Below are 20,435 nucleotides of genomic sequence, written 5' to 3'. Positions count from 1 at the left end.
ATAGATAGATAGATAGATAGATAGATAGATAGATAGATAGATAGATAGATAGATAGATAGATAGATAGATAGATAGACAGATAGACACTAATTCTCAAGAAAGTCAGAAATAGTACACTAAAATAGATAATGGCTGGATGAAGAAAAAAAAAGTGTAACTTAAGCAACAAGGCCGAAATCTCTCATCACGTCATGGCTCTTATCCACGGTCACCTATGACATTGTGCATTTGATGTTAACGTGCATGCAGCCTTACGTCACGCATACAGTGATACAGATATCTTCAATACAATTCAGTCTTCCGCTCCCAAACTAATTACGCATATATGTTCTAATCGCACCGGAGGCTGTTTTCTCACGACAGGTAAATTTTTCTTTTTCCTCCCTCAGTCCCCAAATCATCCTGTAATTACCATGCCAATTGATAATAGTACAGCATATATACGAGTAGTAACCACGCTACAACATGTAGGATTTCGCTGAACAGGATACGTAACGGATAACGTCACGTCATTTGAGCCAATGTCACGTCAGACTCACTTCCTGGTCCCCGGCGAAGCCAATTTTCTCTCGCGAGATTGATCGTTGTCTGGCAACCAATATAAACGGTAGCCAACAACAGCCTTCCAAAATACACTACGTTATTTTCTCTAGTTGGGTCATAAATTGCGGTAAGTGTTCTAGAGTTTGATTACAAAATGGTACTCCACGGTACTTATTTACAATTACAATATGAGCAACATTTTAAAGAATATTATGTAATACTCTTTTAAAATGCATTTGTTCTATTTTGATTGATTATGGAAGTACAAAACATGTTTAAATTTTAATTTAATTATAATGTTGCTGTTTACGTTTTGGAATATGCTAAAAAAAAAAGATCTGAGTGTTGGCTCATGGTAAAATAAATAAATAAATTGTTTTGTTATTTACAGGAGGGAAAGAGTCCAACAGGAGTAGACATGGCTGAGTCATTGGAGGAGTTCCAGATGGTGCTCAGTGAGCTCACTGAGGACCAAGAGGAACCAAACATGGTCAAGATCCGAGAGGAATATGAGAAACTCCTCAATGCGTTGACTAAGTCCAACAACAATGAGAAAAGGCTCATGACTAAATGCAAGGAACTCAGTGCAGAGATTGCGTCAGCCTCAACCAAATTTGAAGCTTCACGCAAGATGTCTCAAGATGATGAGGCAACACTGACTTCACTTAAGATGGTATACATTACATAGGGGCTCAATTTTATATATATATATATATATATATATATATATATATATATATATATATATATATATATATATATAAAGAGAGAGAGAGAGTATTAAAGTTTAATGAAACTGATTTATGAGAGTTTATTTAATCATAATCACTTACACAGGAATTAGATAAAGCTTGGAAAATGGTTGATGCTGCCTACAATAAAGAGCAAGCCAATATGGAGACTATCAAGAATTTACAAGAGGAGGTTGCCACCCTAACACAGCTAGCTGAACAACAAAGTATGGCCTCTGCAAACCAAGATCAGAGGTGAGTCCAACCACCCATCTGTAAACATGCTTGTAAATGCAACTTTGTGTTTAGTGTGGCTATTATGTAATTAGGTAGGTGGCTTAGTAACAAAATGCGTTTTCAGTGATTTACTGAAAATGATTGAAGACTTGACGAATGAGCGCGATCAACTGCTGACAACAGTGGAGAGTCTCAGAGAACAGCTGACCATTGCCATTGCAAGCAAGCAGAAGACAGAGATTCAAAGGGAGGATGCCTTGAACAATATTTCTCAGGTACGTAGACCAAAATAATGCCATTTACTACCGCTTTATGACCATATTCTGGCAATGTGTACAATATTGAATGCGCTGAATTAAATCCAGTTTGTCTGCCAAATTGTTGCTTTTTCTCTACATGCAGCTCCAACATGAGATTCAGTTACAACAGAATGAGATTTCCCGCGAGCAAAGGATCAAAGAAAAACTGGAAAAAGAAGTGAACGAGATGGCCATTGACCTGGAATCAAAGGTTCGAGAGATCCAAACTGTGAAGAAGGACTTTCAAAACTCCAAAGATGAGCAGCTGAGATTAGCGCAGCAACTGAAGTCAGTGAAGGTATTTATCACAGATTCCATGATAAAACACGACTATCGCTGGTGTGGACCCTCTAGTGCGGCATAGAGTCAATCCACTGTTCCACAGATCTTCTCTTTGTATAAACTTGGCATGTCCTCCTCGCGCATTTGTGGGTTATTTTTATTTTCAGTAAATGTATAGATAGTTCTCTTGACCAATGTGCTGTCACAATATCTGACCATTATCTATACCGCTTATCCTCACAAGGGTCGCGGGCGTGCTGGAGCGGTCCGTGTATTGCCTTCCACCTACAGCCGGAGTACCCTTCCGCCATCCGTTCCCGAGTTCTTGCCCTTTCTGAGAAACTGTGGATGTCTGGAGCGTGCTTGATGGCGGTCTTTTCTGAGCAGATGTACAATCCATTATAGTGAAATAATAGTTTCTAGTCGCGACTCAGTGAGACGAGGAGAACGCGCATGAGGTCACATCCTCACAAAGAGCGCGAGGTAATTCGAACCCGATTCCAGTCTGAAAATTATTTTCCGGAGGCTTGTAAGAATACCCATTGTGAACAGCTAAAGTGTTAATCCACAATTCATAATATGTGGGAGTCATAAATGGTCAAATGAAAAGGCTATTGTAAAGATATTTGGGGGCAAAATCCTGTAGAGTGCAGCTTTAAGGCATCAGTCAGTATCATGAATGTGACCAACTTTGAGCATAGTCTACTCTTCATTTAAAAAAAATGTATTAAATTTAAATAAGCAAGCAATTTTAAAAAGCTAAATTTGATTTAAATAAGTAAACCAACACCCCTCCGTGAGCTATCACATTATTTTGGTGGAGGTGTTTGCGTGTCCCAATGATCATGGGAGCTAAATTGTCTGGGGCTTAATGCCCCTGGCAGGGTCAACTATGACAAACAGGTCCTTGGTGAGGGACCAGATTAAGGATGGCTCACAGACCCCTTATGATGAATAAAAATAATGGATTCAATTTTCCCTTGCCCGGATACAGGTCACCGGAGCCTCCCTCTCGAGCCGGGCCTGGAGGGGCTGTTTGAAAGTGAGCTTCAGGTGGTCGGGCCTGCACCTACGGGGCCCGGCCAGGCTCAGTCAGAAAGGGGCTCACTACCTGTGTGTGTGTGTGTGTGGGGGGGGGGGGGGGGGTTTGGGGGGTCAAAGGGTTCGGGTGCATAGAGAGTTGGGCGGCAGCCAAGGGTGGGGACCTTGGATTTCCCATCCTCAGCTACAGAAGCTGGATCTATAGGGAGGTGCAATGTCACCTGTCTGGCAGGGAAGGAGCCTGACCTGCTGTTCGAGCCGTTGAAGGTTTGTGTGTGTGCGTGTGTGTGTGTTTCTGTGTTTACGTCGAACGTGTATAAAATATAGGAACAACTATTATTATATATACAAAAAAAATACATTTTACACAAACAAACAAAACATTGAATAAAAGCAACACAAGAGAAAGTCAAGACATCAGTGTGGCATCTGCAATGATGTTGACTCTGTACCAGTCCGTTGTGGTGAAGAAGGAGCTTAATCAAAGGTGAATTTCTCGATTAACCGGTTTATCTTCGTTCCTACCCTCACCTAAGGTCACAACCTGTGCCTTGTGCCAGAAAGATCCCTGATACAAGTGGCTGAAATTAGTTTCCTCCACAGCATGTCCGGGCTCTCCCTTTGAAATAGGGTGAGAAGCTCAGTCATCCGGGAGCGACTGCTCCTCCACGATGAAAGGACGTAGATGAGGTGGCACGGGTATTTGGTTAGGATGCCTCGTGGACATCTCCCTGGTTAGGGGTTCTGGGCATGTCCCACTGGCATGAGGCCCCGGGACGAACCAGGATATGCTGGAAATATTATGTCTCCTGATTTATTTCAATGACAGCCTAAATGAATACTTTTCTTTTCCAACAGATGGGCTTTGACAAAATCACCAAGGATCTCGAGCTGTTGCAAAATAAAACCAACAAGCTGCAGCGCGACAGAGATCAACTCGTATCGCTCAGAGAACACCACTTTTGGGAGAATCAGAAGAATTTAAACGAGATTAAGGTTGCGTAGCACGAATGGAATACATACAAATCACACAAATAACTATGGTCTTTACAGTAGATGATGCCAGTAGATGAAGTCAACTAGCATACAACAACCAAATTAAACAAAATAAAGTCAATGAAAAGGCAGATTTGTGACTCAAATACAATTAGCCTGATTGCTAAAGGAGAGAACTTTAAAGAAAATGAACAACAAATATCACACTGACTACAGAAAATGATATATTTTAATGTTTTTTGTCAATACAGTAGTTAACTAATTTTGGCTACTCTATTGCCTATGTTTAATTGTCAATAAAATTTGCTTCCTTCCACACCTGTCAGTTGAAAGAAGAACTAATTTTGGCTACTCTATTGCCTATGTTTAATTGTCAATAAAATTTGCTTCCTTCCACACCTGTCAGTTGAAAGAAGATGCAGTGAATCAGATGCGCCATGAGATAACCAAAGAAAGAAAGTTGAAAGAGGCCATCCAAAAGAAGTTCCGTTTAGTGGAGGAACAGAAAGCTGATGTGGAAGTACAGCGAGGGATTCTAAAAGCTCGGATCACTGGGCTAGAGAAAGGTATGCGATTTTATCTTGTGCGTCTAAACACACACACAAGGCTTTGAGACTGATGGAAACTTTGAGGGTGAAACGATGAGGGTGTTCCCTGTTGGCCTCATGTATTGAGCAAAAATGTCCATTATGCTAATTGTTAACTACCTGAAGTACAGAATATAACATCTCAAAACCAATATGACAATACAGCATATAATACTGGCTTTTTATTTATACACATACAATTCTAATGAATGCATAAAAGAAGAGTTGTTCCATTCACATGACATGTTACATCAAGGTAGAATGACGCTCAATTGTGCTCTGCCATTTGTCAACACAAGCAAAAAAAAAAAAGGAAGCAAAAACAAAAGGTACAAACGTGCGCTGTCATTGTTTTTTCGTCCCATTGCATTGCGGCAATGAACAGTTTCTACAATCAACAAAATAGACTCAAGCAGTAGATATGCAAAAAATCAATGACATTTGATGAGACCACACAATCACAAGATGACACATTCCTTTCCCTTTACTGTCAGCCAACTCACTCCAGAAATTCCCTCGGGATTTATGAATGATTCAAGGTTGACCTAAATGACTGATGGTGATACCTTTCGTCCACCTGTGTGTAATCAATCTCAATATAAATGCACCTGATATGTGATAGTCTCAGAGGTCTGTTAAAAGCACAAATAACATCATGAAGACCAAGGAACACAGGATTAGGATATAAAAAGATTTCACAAGGTTTAAACATCTCACAGCGCACTGTTGAAGTGGTCATACTGAAAAGAATATGAGACCACTGCAAACCTACCAAGACCCAGCCATCCCTCTAAACGCCAATCCGACATTGGACGTCAATAAGCATCGGGCCGTCGGATTGTGCCTTCTGATGTAGCGAACACCGTCATAACATCGGATGCCGTTGGGAACCATCTGGCGGGCGTTTGAATCGTCGTCGTAAATTTGGTCACTCTGATTGTCTGTTAGCTAGCGAATCAGCGCACGGGACAAGAACAGGAAGTGCCGAATGCATATAAACAGTAAGCGATGGAAAGCCTTGTGAAATCCGCCTTAGCCGCCTTAATCTTCTTCCAAGTACAAGAGCGAAGGCTGACAATCTAAGTATTGCACGATACTGTGTCAAGAGCGTGAAGGGTTTGCTTCGCGTGAGAGTTCATCATGAGGGAAAAATGGAGCAGAATGCATTGCTTACATTTTTATAGATTTCCAATAGTTTTCCGGTTGTCTTTTTCTCACAATGGGAAAATAGTGACTACCGCCGCCGTTGGTATGGAGGGATATTATATCTCACGCATGCGCATAAGTTACTTAATGGTCAGTGTCGCTGTCTGTCATTGCGGTGTATTTTACCAGCCCGACATGCCGACAGTTGGCCCAACGCCACAGGGGGTAAGCGTCGGTTACAGTTGGCCGATGTCGGATTGGTCTATCTAGGACTTAAAGTGGAAGTCAACGCAAACATAATTTTTTCAAGAATATGTTCTATGTAAGCCCACCAGTTGAAACAGGGCATTCTGATAAATATTACGTTTGTGGAATAACTGTTAATCCACTAGTTTTTAGCCATCTTTGGGGGCGGCCATTTTGTCTTCTGTCTACAGAAAATGACATCACAACTGCTCACAACGACCAATCTCGGCTCACATTCAAAAAATAGGTCAGCCGTGATTGGTCGTTGTGAGCAGCTGTGATATCATTTTCACTCGACAGAAAACAAAATGGCCGCCCTCAGAGATGGCTAAAAACAAGTGCATTTTGCTGCTTAACTTATATTCCACAAACACAAAATTAATCAGAATGTTGTGTTTCAACTAGTGGGCCTGCTGGGGACATATTCTTGACAAAAATATATTTGGGTTGACTTCCACTTTAACTGTCAGCCCAAACAAGGAGACACTGATCAGAGATGCAGCCAAGAGGCTCATGATCACACTGGATGAAATGCAGAGATCCACAGCTGAGGTGGGGGAATCTGTCCGTAGGACAACTATTTGTAGCACACTGCACAAATGTAGCCTTTTCTAGCCATTTCTCAAAGAAATCAATAAAAAGTCCCATTTGAAGGTTACCATATGACAGCTGGGAGACACACCAAACATGTAAGAAGGTGCTCTGGTCAAATGAAACCAACATTTAACTTTCAGGGCAAAATACAATATGTTATGTTAGGCATAAAAATTACACTGAAAATCACCCTGAACACACGATCCCTCATTGTCAAACATAGCAATCAGCATTATGGTCTGGAGCTGCTTTTCTTCAGCAGGGACAGCGAAGATGGTTAAAATTGATGGATGGCGCCAAAGACGGGGCAGTTTTGGAAGAAAGTCTATTGGAGTCTGCAATAGCCTTGAGAATTGGATGGAGGGTTATTTTCCAACCAGAATATAATTCTAAACATACAACATCTAATCAGCAATGCAATGGTTTAAAACTAAACATATCCAGGTGTTAGAATGGCCAAGTAAAAGTCCAGACCTGAATCTTCCACTCTGGAGTTGCCCATGGTGAGAGTTGCAGAGTAGGTGGGCAGAGTTTTTTCCCGCCAGTTTGCCGCCTGCACGTTGGGTTTCACCACAATGGACAAGAGGATAGCCTATCCCCACCTTTGAGTGGGGGATGGGTCCTGACTGCTTTCTGTGCCTATGCAGCAAAAAGCAGATCAGTGTACCCACCCTTTTTGGAGTCCTTGGAAGGAGTGCTAGATAATACTCCATTGTTTTTCTGGGTGACTTCATTGCTCACGACAGGGAGACCTAGAAGGGCGTGACTGGGAGGAACTCCCACCTTTCCACCATCCCAGACACCCAACTTCACTCACATCCTGGAAGAGGCGGGGGACATTGAGTCAGAGTGGACCATGTTCGGCGCCTCTCTTATCGAGGTGGCCAATCGCAACTGTTGCAATACAGTGGTCGGTGCCTAATGTGGCGGGAATCCCCCAACCTGCTTTTGGACACTGGCTATAAGGGATGCCATCAATGATAAATGGTAATGGTAAATGGGCTGTCACTTGTATAGCGCTTTTCTATCTGCGGTACTCAAGGCGCTTCACACTGTACCTCATTTTACCTACCGATGACGCAGCATCAGGAGCAACTGGGGGTTCAGTATCTTGCTCAAGGATACTTCGACATGGTCACACAAAGGCTGGGGATCGAACCCACTCCACCCTTAAACCATGCCGCCCCAAGTAAAGCATGTTTACAGGCTGTATTAAACAATACAATAACAATAAAGAACAATAACAAAAAGTGGCATGACAAAAAGTCGACATGGAAACAAAGATCACCTGTCATGTCAGAGTTTGGTTCACATTGCCAGCAGTAAGTCAGATTTGTTTCCAGTGAGGGTTGTACTCCGCCAAGACTGCCCTTTGTCACTGATTATGTTCATAACCTGTACGGACAGTATATGCACAGCCAAGGTATTGAGGGGATCCTGTTCGGTGGCATCTGTATATTCTGCTTTTTGCAGATGATGTGGTACTGATGACTTCTCCAAGCCACAATCTCAAACTCTCAATGGAGTGGTTCGCAGTATGAAGCGGTTAGGATGAAAGTCATCATCTTCATATCTGAGACCATCGGGCTCAATTGGAAATGGGTGGGATGCCCTCTCTGGGTCAGGATGAGGGGATGATCCTACCCCAAGTCGAGGAGTTCAAGTATCTTGGTGTCTTGTTCATGAGTTAGGGCAGGATGGAGTGGGAGATCGACAGGCGGATTACTACTGCCGCGTCTGCTGTGATGCGGACTCTGTATTGGTCTATCATGGTGAAGAAGAAGCTTTGTGCAAATCTCTCAAATTTCCGGTCAAACTGTGGTCCTACCTTCACCTATGATCAGGAGCTGTGGTTTGTGACCGAAAGAATAAGATCCCGGATACAAGCGCCCAAAATGAGTTTCTGCCGCAGGATGTCCAGCCTCTCCTGTGAAGATAAGGTGGGAGGCTCGCTCATCCAGGAGGGACTCAGAGTCGAGCTGCTGCTCCTCTACATTAAGAGGAGCCTGATCAGGTGGCTCGGACATCTGGTTAGGATGCCTCCTGGACGCCTCCCTTTTGAGGTATGTGTCCCGGCTGGCCTGGGAACACCTTGGGATGCTGGAAGAAGAGCTGGAAGAAGGGGAGAAAGAAGTCTGGGCTTCTCTGCTAAAGCTGCTTCCTCCACGATCCAATTCCGGATAAGTGGCAGATAATGGATGGATACACCATGGATGACCTTCGATCCCTCAGGTGGCACTGCATCAAAAATCAAAATCAATGTGTAAAGAATATTACCTCATGGGCTCAGGAACACTTCATACAACCAATGTCAGTAAATACAGTTCATCACTACATCCGTAAGTGCAACTTAAAACTCTACAATGCAAAGCAAAATATATTTATCAACAACAACCAGAAACGCCGCCGTCTTCTCCGGGTCCGAGCTCATCCAAGAAGGACTGGTGAAAAATGGAAAAGTGTTCTATGGTCTGACTAGTCCACATCACTAATTGTTTTTGAAAATTGTGGATGTCGTGTCCGTTGGGCCAAAGACATCAGCACAGCTTCGTGGTAAATGACTGCGGGTACCAGACCTGCCTTCCATTGAATATGTGTGATGCATAGCGTAAAATATATCAACGAAAACATCGGACTGTTGAACAGCTGAAGCTGTACATCAAACAGGAATGGGAAATTCCTGCTTTCCACATACAAAGCTTTAAAAAATAGTGTCCTCAGTTACCAGACGTTTATTGGATGTTGTTTAAAGGAAAGGTGACATAACAGTGGTAATCATGACCGTGTCACAGTTTTTTTTGGAACGTGAATTCTAAGTTGTTGATTATTTGCTATAAACAAAGTTTATCTGTTTGAACATTAAATATCTATCTATCTATCTATCTATCTATCTATCTATCTATCTATCTATCTATCTATCTATCTATCTATCTATCTATCTATCTATCTATCTATCTATCTATCTCGCCGCGACCCCCCAGCCATATTCATAAACATTGTGCAAAATGGGCATCCGGCCAGGCAGGAGGGTCCGACCGGTCCGGCCCACGGACGGACTTTAGTACATGTTGTGGGCTGCAAAAAATGTTGTGGCCCGCAGTTTGAGCATCTTGGCTTTGGTGTTTGTGAGCAAATGAACCAACGATGGATGGAACAAAACTTGTCCATCTGCTCCATCTGCAGAGTTTGAAGCTGCAAAAAAGCAAGTTGAAGCTGACAAGAAAGCAATTTCTGACCTAACCAGGGAACGAGATCTCTTGACTAAGGTATTGTACTTTTTTATTGTAAAATTCTTGCTTCACAGTCTTTTCAACCTTGTTTACAGTTAATCATACCCTTTTACATGTTTCGGTGACCCCGATCAAAAGACTGTGGCGAAAGCTACAGAGGCAGTGGAGGTACAGCAGTGTCTTGTGATGGAACTTGAGACCGACAAAAGAGTACTACAACAAGAGATTACTGGCCATTGCGTGGATATATCGAAGCTGCGGAAGGTCATCCAGGAGCTGGAAAAGGAACGTGACCGCTATGTCAACGACAACAACAACCTTTTACAAAAGGCAGGTCATGTATAACAATTGTTGAATGAAAGAGGCTCCATCTTACCGGTGACCCTCAACAGGATAAGTGGTGGAAAATGAATGAATTTACTTTTGAAAATAGCCATTTTACCCAAAATGTACTTTGTTGTACGTTTTCGCATTCAGTTCCCTGAACAAATAATTACTCTAATTTCTAATTTGAGATTTTATGTAACACTTAAATGTTACAGATTATTACACTATCTATCTATCTATCTATCTATCTATCTATCTATCTATCTATCTATCTATCTATCTATCTATCTATCTATCTATCTATCTATCTATCTATATATATATATATATATATATATATATATATATATATATATATATATATATATATATATATAAAAAGTTATTCCCCCATGAACCAAATTGATTGTGCCAGCGGCAATGACTGATATAAAATCATGAGTGTTTTGCATTGCTGTGAAAGAATTTGGGCCCATTTACCTTCACAGAATTGTTTTGACTCAATCATACAGTCAACAAAAACTCATTTGCACTTAAGTCAGGACTTTAACTTGTCCACTCCATTCGGGGCTAGGGAGGCGCTCGACCGATGTAACCAATTTAGATAGGTTCAAAGCTCATAATGTATTGTTACTGTATATGCAGGGTCAGTAATTCTTTGGTCAAGATCACACACTGTTTTCAACAACATGTTTCTGTTTTAATATTGTAAGATATTATGTTTACTGTGAAATAATTCGGATATTTTTTCTCCTGGAAAAGGTGCAACAAAAAGTAAATGAACTTGAAACAAGCGAGATGGCAATCCATAACTGGAAAAAGAGAGTTGCAGAGGAAGAGTGCAAGCTTGAAAGGAAAGAGGAGCTATTGGATTCTGTGATATCTGAAAGGAACCACTACAGCAAAAATCTTGTTGATGCTCAGGTATGAAAGTAGTTTACATTGTTCCATTTGCTTGAATCACTCTTACTTTCATTCTTGTTATTTCTGTTGTTGTTTAATATATATAATGGCTCTACCCCACCTAGGACGGCATTGCAAAGTTGAAGATAAAGATGCGGGCAATGAACACCCAGCATACTCAGTTGAAGGATGAAATAGAAGCAAAGGAGATGACCATTCACAAAGAACAGCAGCACCACAAGCGCTTAGTGCGAGATAATGATAATCTCAAGGTACCGCAGCTCAACTTGCTCTTCGTTGCTTGTTGTTCTGAGTTTCCCTATTCCCTGCCAACAATGATGACAATAATTTGGGGAGGTCATTTTAGCCACCCCACAGGAGCATTTATATATCTATCTATCTATCTATCTATCTATCTATCTATCTATCTATCTAGATATATATATATATCGATTAAAATATTTAATCGTAGTTAATCGCATTTTTCATAGTTAACTCGTAGTAAACGCTCGTCGTATCTCCTCTTTCATTTGGTTATGGCTACTCTCGAGTTGGGGCGTTATTGTTTTGCGACTTGGCACCACGTACTCAAACTCGATATACAGCATTAATTTTTCGAACCGTCTGCCCTCAACAAAAGAAAGCGGCAGCATATCGCGTCATTTTACAAATTAGTTGAGTAATCTTTGCTGTGCGGTGAGCATCGCAGCGCCTGGCTGGAACAAACGCTCTCATGCTCGTCTGACTGGCCCCGCCGCCATCGACCTGCAGATTCACATCGAGATTTACTTTGGATGTGGTTTCTCGTCGCTTCGGGAGAGTGGTTGGAAGCGAGTTTATGCTTACAAAGCCTACAGACGACCTTGTTGTCATCTGCTGCATCAAAATACTCCCAAATGGTGCCGTTGTTTTTCGTGGTAGCTTCGACATCTTCAGAATTTACTTTTCTTCCTCAAACTTAGTGTCCCCGCCCCCTACTATGTGTGTGTGAGGGCGAGGTGGGGCAGGATGGCGGGGGGGGGAGCAATTCTCTCTCTTGGTCTTCAGCTTGTTGACAGAGGCAGAGGCGTGAGGAGCAAGATGCGTGATTCTTTATGCAACATTTAACCGTCTAGTAAATTACTAAACGTTTAATAAATCGTAGACGGTTAAACAGTTAAATGACTAGTCGCGCACATCCCTAATTCTGATAATTATTGCGTTTGTGGAATAAGAGTTAATCCAGCTGTTTTTAGCCATCACTGAGGGCGGCCATTTTGTCACGTCTGTCGACTGAAAATGACATCACAGTTGCTCAGGGCTCAGGTAACGACCAATCACAGCTCACCTGTTTTCTGAAACTGAGCCATGATTGGTCCTTATTTGAGCCCTCAGGGCATCTGTGATGTCATTTTCAATCGACAGAAGTGATATATATATATATAAAATGATCATTATTATTATTATTATTATATTGTTCATGCTGTGCTCCCGCTGTATGAAATTCCAGGGACAGCTGAAGTTGATAACTCAGCAACTGGAGGAAGAAATCCGACGTGTTGAGCAGCAGAAAACAGAACAAGAAAGACTTCAGAAAATTATTACTGACAAAGAAATTGAACTCATGCAACTGAAAAAACAACTGGATCAAGTAAGGAATACATCCCTAATTCTCATAGTTTTTTTATCATCAACATCATCTGGCAGTCCAAATATAATTGCCGACAGGTCAATTTTAGCCCGCGGGCCGCATGTTGCTGACGACTGACCTAAATGAATACATACTTTACTGATGTCATCTACATGCCCAATTTTCTTTACTTTTTACAAAAGATATTACAAAATATTTTGCTTCTTAGAACCATAGAAAATATCCATCACTGAAAAAATGTGTTTTCAAAAGCACCGTTTGGTGTTGCAAAAACAGAGGCATGATGTTTTCCAAGGGTGCTGCCCCTTGAAAATTATAGGGTAGTGCAGAGTAAGATTCCCCACTAAAGGAAATTATTCATTTTCTTTGAAAATATAAATAACTTGAAGACCAACATAATATGAACACAAGATGTATAACACATTTGGAAGGTAATTCAATACAAAAGCTTACAGCTTTGATTTTATAAAACCACTTGTAAAATCTTGTGGGGGGCATCTTATGCCACAGCTTGCTGCAGACATGACAGTTACTAGAAATGAATTACCGGTAAACATGGATCTATAGTAGGGTCTGTACATTATACAATGCCATATAGATCTGTTTATTAATTGGTGTTTGTTGCCTATAATACCACAATCCATTGAAAACAAGTTACAATACATGAAGACAACTCAACTTGTACTAAACTTTGTTGGTGAAATTTCAAGGTGATCAGGGAACGGGACAACCTGGGTAAACAGCTGCTACGACGCAATGAAGAACGAACTCTGTTGTATGAGAAGGTCAAGATCCAGCAATCAATCATATGCAAGAGGGACTTTCACCACAACCAGAGGATGGAAGACATCCGCCTCCTCAAGTTAGAAATTAAGAGGATCAGGCGTGAAAAGAATATCTTGGACAAGGCTGTACCCAACACAGATGATCTTAAGTAAGAAAGTAAATAATAGTTTAGAGTATCTATGAAAGACCAATACTGAATGTCTTAGCAACTCTACTAGCGTTGCACTTTGTGAGTCAAAATATGCATTTTGCGCCTCATCAAAACTCATTGAATAGCACAACTGAGAATCACAGACTTCAGGTTTCCGAGAACTGAACCGTTGGGATGATCTGGTCGCACTCACGTCACGCGCCACAAGCTAGCTAGCAACACCCTTTAGCTGGCTAGCCCGTGCGGCTAAACATGTTGCGAAGTCACTCTTAAGCCAGAATCATTAAAGAATGACGGGAAAAAACAGAAGTAAGGCGAATTGCTTTGATGACCTAAGATTGAGTCCGCTGATAGTGTAGTGGTACACACGCCTGAGTTGTGTGCGGGCAGCGTGGGATCGATTCCCGCTCAGTGACAGTGTCTATGTGTGCCCTGCGACTGGCTGGCGACCAGTTCGGGGTGTAGTCTGCCTTCGCCCATTGACGGCTGGGATAGGCTCCAGCAACTCCCCGCGACCCTATATAGGATAAGCGGTTTGGAAGATGACATGACCTAAGATTGACAGGTAACCATTTAACACCGGAATTAAGTGCTTGGGTGATCGAGTATACTTTTCCCAGAAGTCTTGCTTGAACCGTGTTAAAGCGGCACGTATCCAACTTTGAACTACGAAATAGGCAAATTAATAAGTGCACTCTGGAGTGAAAATCATACTCGCTGAACAGAACTCGAAACCATAAAACTGTTATGGTGTACGTCAGCCAGGAGGAGTGGCCTAATATAACATACGTATGATAACGTATAATAATAATAGGAAAAAAACTTTTGAAATCTGCACAATACATGTTCTCAAATTCACATTACAGTACATTGTATGTTTTTTTTTGTGTATTTTGTAATCAGTTTAATTTTGCTAAAATACCATACAACCCATTCAGAAATATTAAGTTTAAGCAGAAATATATATTTGTGTTTGAATTCATCCCAGTGAAAATGTTTCTAGACAAGAAAATACAGTTTGCTGCTATATACAATGTGAATTTAAGAAATAAAACCAGTTTATTATATAAGAAGTAAAAATTGTTCATTGCTATATTGATGCATTTTTTTTGTGTTTAATAAAATCCTTGTTTCAGGTACTTAGGATTAACCTTCAAAAAAAATTGGTCCTCAAAATTACAAAGTACAGAAAGTTGCTTCTCAAATCAAGTCATTGATTTGCAAAACTGCTCCCAAAAGAAAAAAAAAAGTTATTTCGAGCCCTGGAAAAAACATCATGTGGTGTGACTATTATTATTATTATTATTATTATTTTTTTTGTTATTATTATTATTATTATTATTATTATTATTATTATTATTATTATTATTATTATTATTATTATTATTATTATTATTATTTCAGGCATTAAGCAGCAAGTCATTTTATTCCACAGTACTCAGACCAATTCCCATTGTCATTTTTGACTAATAAAGTTTACCTTTGGTGTGTTGTAGACGAGAGCTGTTTGCCCTGCAAAGGGAGCTGGCTAGAGAAAGGACGAGGAACGGTGTCCTTGAGGAACAGTTAAACCCCATAAATATTCACAGATGGAGGCGACTGGAGGTGAGTTTAAGGCTAATCATATGCTGAAAACATTACATTCATAAACCCAAATTGTTGACGTTGGGTTCATAAAAACAAAATGACAGCAATCGACTTCCATCTTCAGCATGTTGTGTGTCGTGACTGGTCTCGGATAGGGAGGTACGTTTTTGCTGGCTAAGTCTGGCAGCAAAGAAGTTAATTATCTTGCTATAAGTAGAGCTGGGCACTTGAGCCTTTTTTTGCCGGTTCGTTCCTCCGCCCGCGACCTGGGTAGACTTCCGTCCTCGTCCCTCCGTCCTTATTCATAAAAATGATCGTCCTCCTACACCGTCCGTCCTCGTACTTTTAAAGCACTTCCAACCTTACAGTGCCCCCCCCCAAAAAAATAAATAAGTGCCCGTGCCAACATTATTTCAAGCTTATGAGCTGGCTTTCCTATGCTCATCCACTTACCGACTGGGAGTAGCGTGAGTGGATTGAATTGTTTAATTGTTGTGTATCACTAAGATAGCTTTAGCTACCAGAAACCACTGTCGTGATGTGATGATGATGAGGAGGAGGAGAAGGACGAGAAGGAGGACCGGAGAAAGCCACGGGACATCACGAGAATATTTAAGTTTAAGTGCGTAATAACATAATACTATTGGGTTTTATTGCACATTTTCACTTTTTATTGTGTTATTTCGTCTTCCACTTCCGACTCATAGCTTTCTGGGGGGTTTTCTTTTCCTCGTCAGTGAAACGGGCATCCACTAGAGGGCAGACTATGCTTATGAGAACGATACTGCAGAGGGGAAACGCACCTGAAAAAGAGCACTCCGGTGTTGTGCAGGCTTAGCAGGCAGTCTTGCTTTTTAAAAGAACCCAACACAACACGACAGCCGGTACTTGACCCGGTTAGGGCAGATTAGAGGGACGGACGAAAACCTACCTTCATCCTCAGTCCGTCCTTTTTAAAAGAGTTCTCGTCCGTCCCAGGGATGGAATGCCCACCTCTGGCTATAAGATGTTTTCCCTGGTCATTTGGCTACCCACTTCAAACAGGAAATGCAGGAGAACACAGAGTCGAATGATGTTAAAAGGTCAAAATAATAACAAACTCGAGATATTGGCATTGGATTGCAATAATACGGTGACACACCTGAAAACACAGACATACTTATTCCATTGATGCTCACTGAAAGCAGTTCTTGTGATGTATGCTGAGCTCTCAGGTGTGGTGATATGATGATGCGGCTGATGCCATGATGGCAAATTCATTTTTTTTGTGACTTTAGACATACATTTTCCTCAAAAATGTTGGCAGACTTCCAAATTGTTTAGAATTTCAGAGATTCTTCTGTATTAGATAAGTAGAAAAAGTGTTAGAAAATATACTGCTTGTCAACATTATCACTTGATCCCAAAACCATTAACACATTTTAAATGATTGTCAATGACAGGGCAGTGATCCCTGCAAGTATGAACTGATCCAGAAGGTTCACACTTTACAGAGAAGACTCATCAACAAGACTGAAGACTTTGAAGAACTTGAATTCTTATTACAGGTGACATTCTTGTTGTGTTTCCCTAAAATTGTTGAATTGTTGGATGATTTGTGCCCAGCATGGACCCTAAACCAGTTTATCCTCATGCCTGTCTTTCCAAAATCAGTCTGGATTATTGCATATGTTAGGGCATCTCTAAAATGTACACATTTTCCTTTACTGTTACAAATATGCCAAATATTATTATTATGTATATATTATTGGTCTAACTCCACGTGCAATCGGGTAATCATTTGGGTAGAGATAAAATGACTTCAAAGGTGCTACTGAACTGAACGCCTTAAAGAGAAGTTAACCCAAACATATTTTTTTGCAGAATATGTTCTATGCAGGCCCACGAGTTGAAACGGGGCATTCTCAATAATATTGTGTTTATGGAATACAGCAAAATCCACCTGTTTAAGCTATCTCAGGGCTCGGCCATTTATCACTTCTGCCGACTGAGAATGACATCCCAGTTGCTCAGGTTACGACCAATCACAGCTCACCTGTTTTCTGAATCTGAGTCATGATTGCTCGTTATCTGAGGCCTGAGCAAGTGTGATGACATTTTCAGTCGACAGAAGTAACAAAATGGCCGACCCCTAAGATGGCTAAAAACAGGTGGATTTTGCTGCTTAACTCATATTCCACAAACACAATATTAATCAGAATTCCTTGTTTCAACTAGTGTGCCTGCATAGAACATATTCTTTCAAAAAATATGTTTGGGTTGACTTCTACTTTAATAAAACTCATTCAGAGATGATGCACCCTGATCATAGAGGCATTCAACCACTTTTTCTATTATTCCAGTTACGTGTATGAGTGTTTTTCGCAACTGTTTTATTCAACTTTAAATGTTTCTCCTCCCCTTTGTCTAAATAGGAAAAGGAGAAACTGTATGTAGAGCTGCAGCAATTTTTGGCTCGGCAGCCAGGCGCAGAGGCACTTGAGCAGCTTCAGCATTGCCAATGGACATTGCGGGAAAGGACCAAAAAGCTAATGGTATCCAAGCGTTTTTCTTGTAATAAGACTCGCCTGTAATCACTAACCACATGTATCATATACCACAATTTGTGGTTTCAGATAAAACATGGTAGCAGTTTTTTATAAATCAGTGCTTCGATTTCACAGGCACTGACTGCAGAGGTGAGAGTGCTAGACTCAAAGATGAATGAGTATAAAAACGAGAATCAAAAGTTGATCAATGAGATGGCAGAACTCAAGAAGAAGTATTTCAGTCAGAAAAAGCTACAAAGGTAAGATCAATTAATTGGCTTGAGGTACATTTAATTGAATGGAATTTGGGTTGGAAAAGCCCAGTATGCCCTTTGTCCAGGTATTTAATTTAGTCAAAATTACTTGACAGATTAACACGGGTTGTTTTCGCAATATTCAAGGTTCCATGCCATCAAAAAACACGTTTTTATGTGTAAAATAATTACTTAGTTACTTTACTGATTACCTTGTAACTTAGTTACTTTACTATCTTGACTTTAAAAGTAAGTTTGTTAAGTTACTGATTACTCGATTTTAAACTAATTTAGATTAAAAGTTACTTCATTACAATTCAACAGATGCCTGCTTTACATAAAATTGACAACCAGATTACGTAAATGAGGAACGTAATGTGTTAGAATAGTGGTTACTGTAAAAAAAAAATATATATATATATATTAGGGTAACACATGCCTTTATAATGCTTTACCAGTATTACTGGTTCTGGCGCATTTTGTGGAAGATGGCTTCCTAAGAGTAATCTTTCACACACACAAAAAATACATTTCCGAGTTTTAAGCGACACAGCCACACATAGGCACATATCAGTCAGCCCGCCTCAGAGGACTCGCTGTGTGGCCGCGAGGAGCCATGGCATGACCATGAAGGTTGAGGAGGGAAAAGACTCATTTTGACCTATGTTATGCGCAAAGCAGTAGAAAGAACTGAATTTTGATAGCAGTGGATCTTTCATGATTCTGATTTCCTCTCAACTAACTTCAATCCTCTGGTTCAAATGCCCAGACCTCTATAGCTTGACAAACCAAGCAAATGGTCGTTTTTGTGTTTGGTTTGTATTCTTTGGACACTCGTCAAGCCTCCCTTGATTTCCTGAGAAGGAGATAAGAGAGCACCTTTACAGAACCTGCTGGAAAAGAGTTGACAATTATGTAATTCTTCAAATGATCTTTTTCTACATGGACACCTGACGTTACATGCAATGTAATTCATGTATTTGCTCTGTCTCATCTCAGTGACAAGTCTAAAACCAAGGGGGAACAGTTGGTACTGCCTCAGCTCATGAACAAGCCACATTATGCTGGCGGAGGCTTCAAGTTTGATGAACTTTTCAGATGACAAATGAACATTTTTCAAATTACAGTGTGATCATTTAATGTAGGTGAATATCACTAATCAAATGTGCCTCAGGAACTGGACATGGCGCCTTCAAACCCTTGAATGTGTGAAAATACATGGATAACTTATGTATCCCTATTATGGTTGACAAATATACCATAGATACAGTGGAAGGGAAATCTCAATGCATTATTATAAGAATGGTTTTTTTACACGTAATTATGCTATTTTTTGTACAGGTCTTAGTATGAATAATTTCACATTTGTGATGTGTTTTCAAGGACAAATCTGTAAAACATTCTGAGGATGTGTGTCATTATGTGCAAAGATTTGTGTTTTTTGATTAAAAGTACACACATTCCAAAGATGAGACGTGACTTTGTTTGTGTTTTGGCAAGTTTTTTCAGATTGGATGAAGAGCCTTTGGTGAGTTTTGTTATTCAGCTGCAAATGCACCAAATGCATTAATGGAAGGGCAGTAACTTTGGTGCATAGTTAGTCCTGGAGCTGGACATCGTCTATCCGTCTATAACTTATGGGTGGCATTTCCAGCCAACCCCACGTGGTCCCAGTCCGGCCCTCGTCTGCGACAGCCAATCGGTGTTGAGAACATAATAAAAAATAAATAAGAATAATAAAAAAATATCAAATAAAAACAACAGACACACACGCACAGAATGGTGGTCGGTGAAATAAAAACAAAATGGGGCACATGTCATTGCATCTGTGGGACTGAAAGGTATGCAACATTGTTTTATTTGATACTTTTTCTTTGTTTGGCTGCGTGTCAGGAGTGGGGCACCTGCGTGTGACGTGGTACCGGTAAAGTCTGTTCTCGACTCATCTGTTTGGCTGGCTCGGACCGACCGGGCGGGTCTGAATTATAGACGGGAACTCAGACGGATGGTCTAAAGCATAGATGCCCAGCTCTGGTTAGTCCCCATGTAGGATACAACAGCACATCTACTACAACCCCTGGCACACATTATAGAATCACTCAATTTCTATTCAAAATGCCCCCTTCTTTCTTTAAAATGCACTTATAAAAAGTTTAAAAGAAACATGTTATCAGTCACAATTTTTTGACAGCAAAGAGAGGGAAAATATGGAATCATCTTATAATTTTCAGTTCTAAAACAAACACCTGCATTTGATTGAGTCTGCTAATTATTCAGCAGTTAAATAAGAGTGCTTACACCTTGGAAAGTTGTTGCACCAAACGGAGTGACGTGAA

The 20,435-nt window shown here is 40.6% G+C and overlaps 1 protein-coding gene across 1 annotated transcript; it reads left to right on the top strand.

Moving 5' to 3' along the window:
- Positions 1–591: 591 nt before the first annotated feature.
- On the top strand, positions 592–19,544 carry cfap58 (cilia and flagella associated protein 58). The gene is made up of 18 exons (XM_086012658.1): positions 592–671; positions 936–1,217; positions 1,382–1,530; positions 1,637–1,787; positions 1,915–2,109; positions 3,993–4,130; positions 4,537–4,696; positions 9,887–9,969; positions 10,072–10,263; positions 11,023–11,184; positions 11,289–11,435; positions 12,653–12,793; positions 13,504–13,727; positions 15,227–15,335; positions 16,760–16,864; positions 17,732–17,851; positions 17,981–18,105; positions 19,099–19,544. Exons 2-18 carry the CDS (start codon positions 963–965, stop codon positions 19,199–19,201), a joined length of 2,559 nt encoding a protein of 852 aa, XP_085868784.1. The 5' UTR covers positions 592–671; positions 936–962; the 3' UTR covers positions 19,202–19,544.
- Positions 19,545–20,435: the final 891 nt, after the last annotated feature.

The sequence above is a fragment of the Filicampus tigris genome, chromosome 17 (assembly GCF_054856515.1).
Source record: "Filicampus tigris isolate MCC_2025a chromosome 17, RoL_Ftig_1.0, whole genome shotgun sequence".
Taxonomy (NCBI): Eukaryota; Metazoa; Chordata; class Actinopteri; order Syngnathiformes; family Syngnathidae; genus Filicampus; species Filicampus tigris.
This window is presented reverse-complemented; position numbering and strand designations above follow the sequence as displayed.

Bases quoted from the DNA above. Each gene is read 5' to 3' on its own strand.
- cfap58 (XM_086012658.1), top strand. From the start codon at position 963: ATGGCTGAGTCATTGGAGGAGTTCCAGATGGTGCTCAGTGAGCTCACT. The intron at 1,788-1,914 runs GTACGTAGACCA...CTCTACATGCAG, and splicing joins CCTTGAACAATATTTCTCAG to CTCCAACATGAGATTCAGTT. The intron at 13,728-15,226 runs GTAAGAAAGTAA...GGTGTGTTGTAG, and splicing joins CCCAACACAGATGATCTTAA to ACGAGAGCTGTTTGCCCTGC.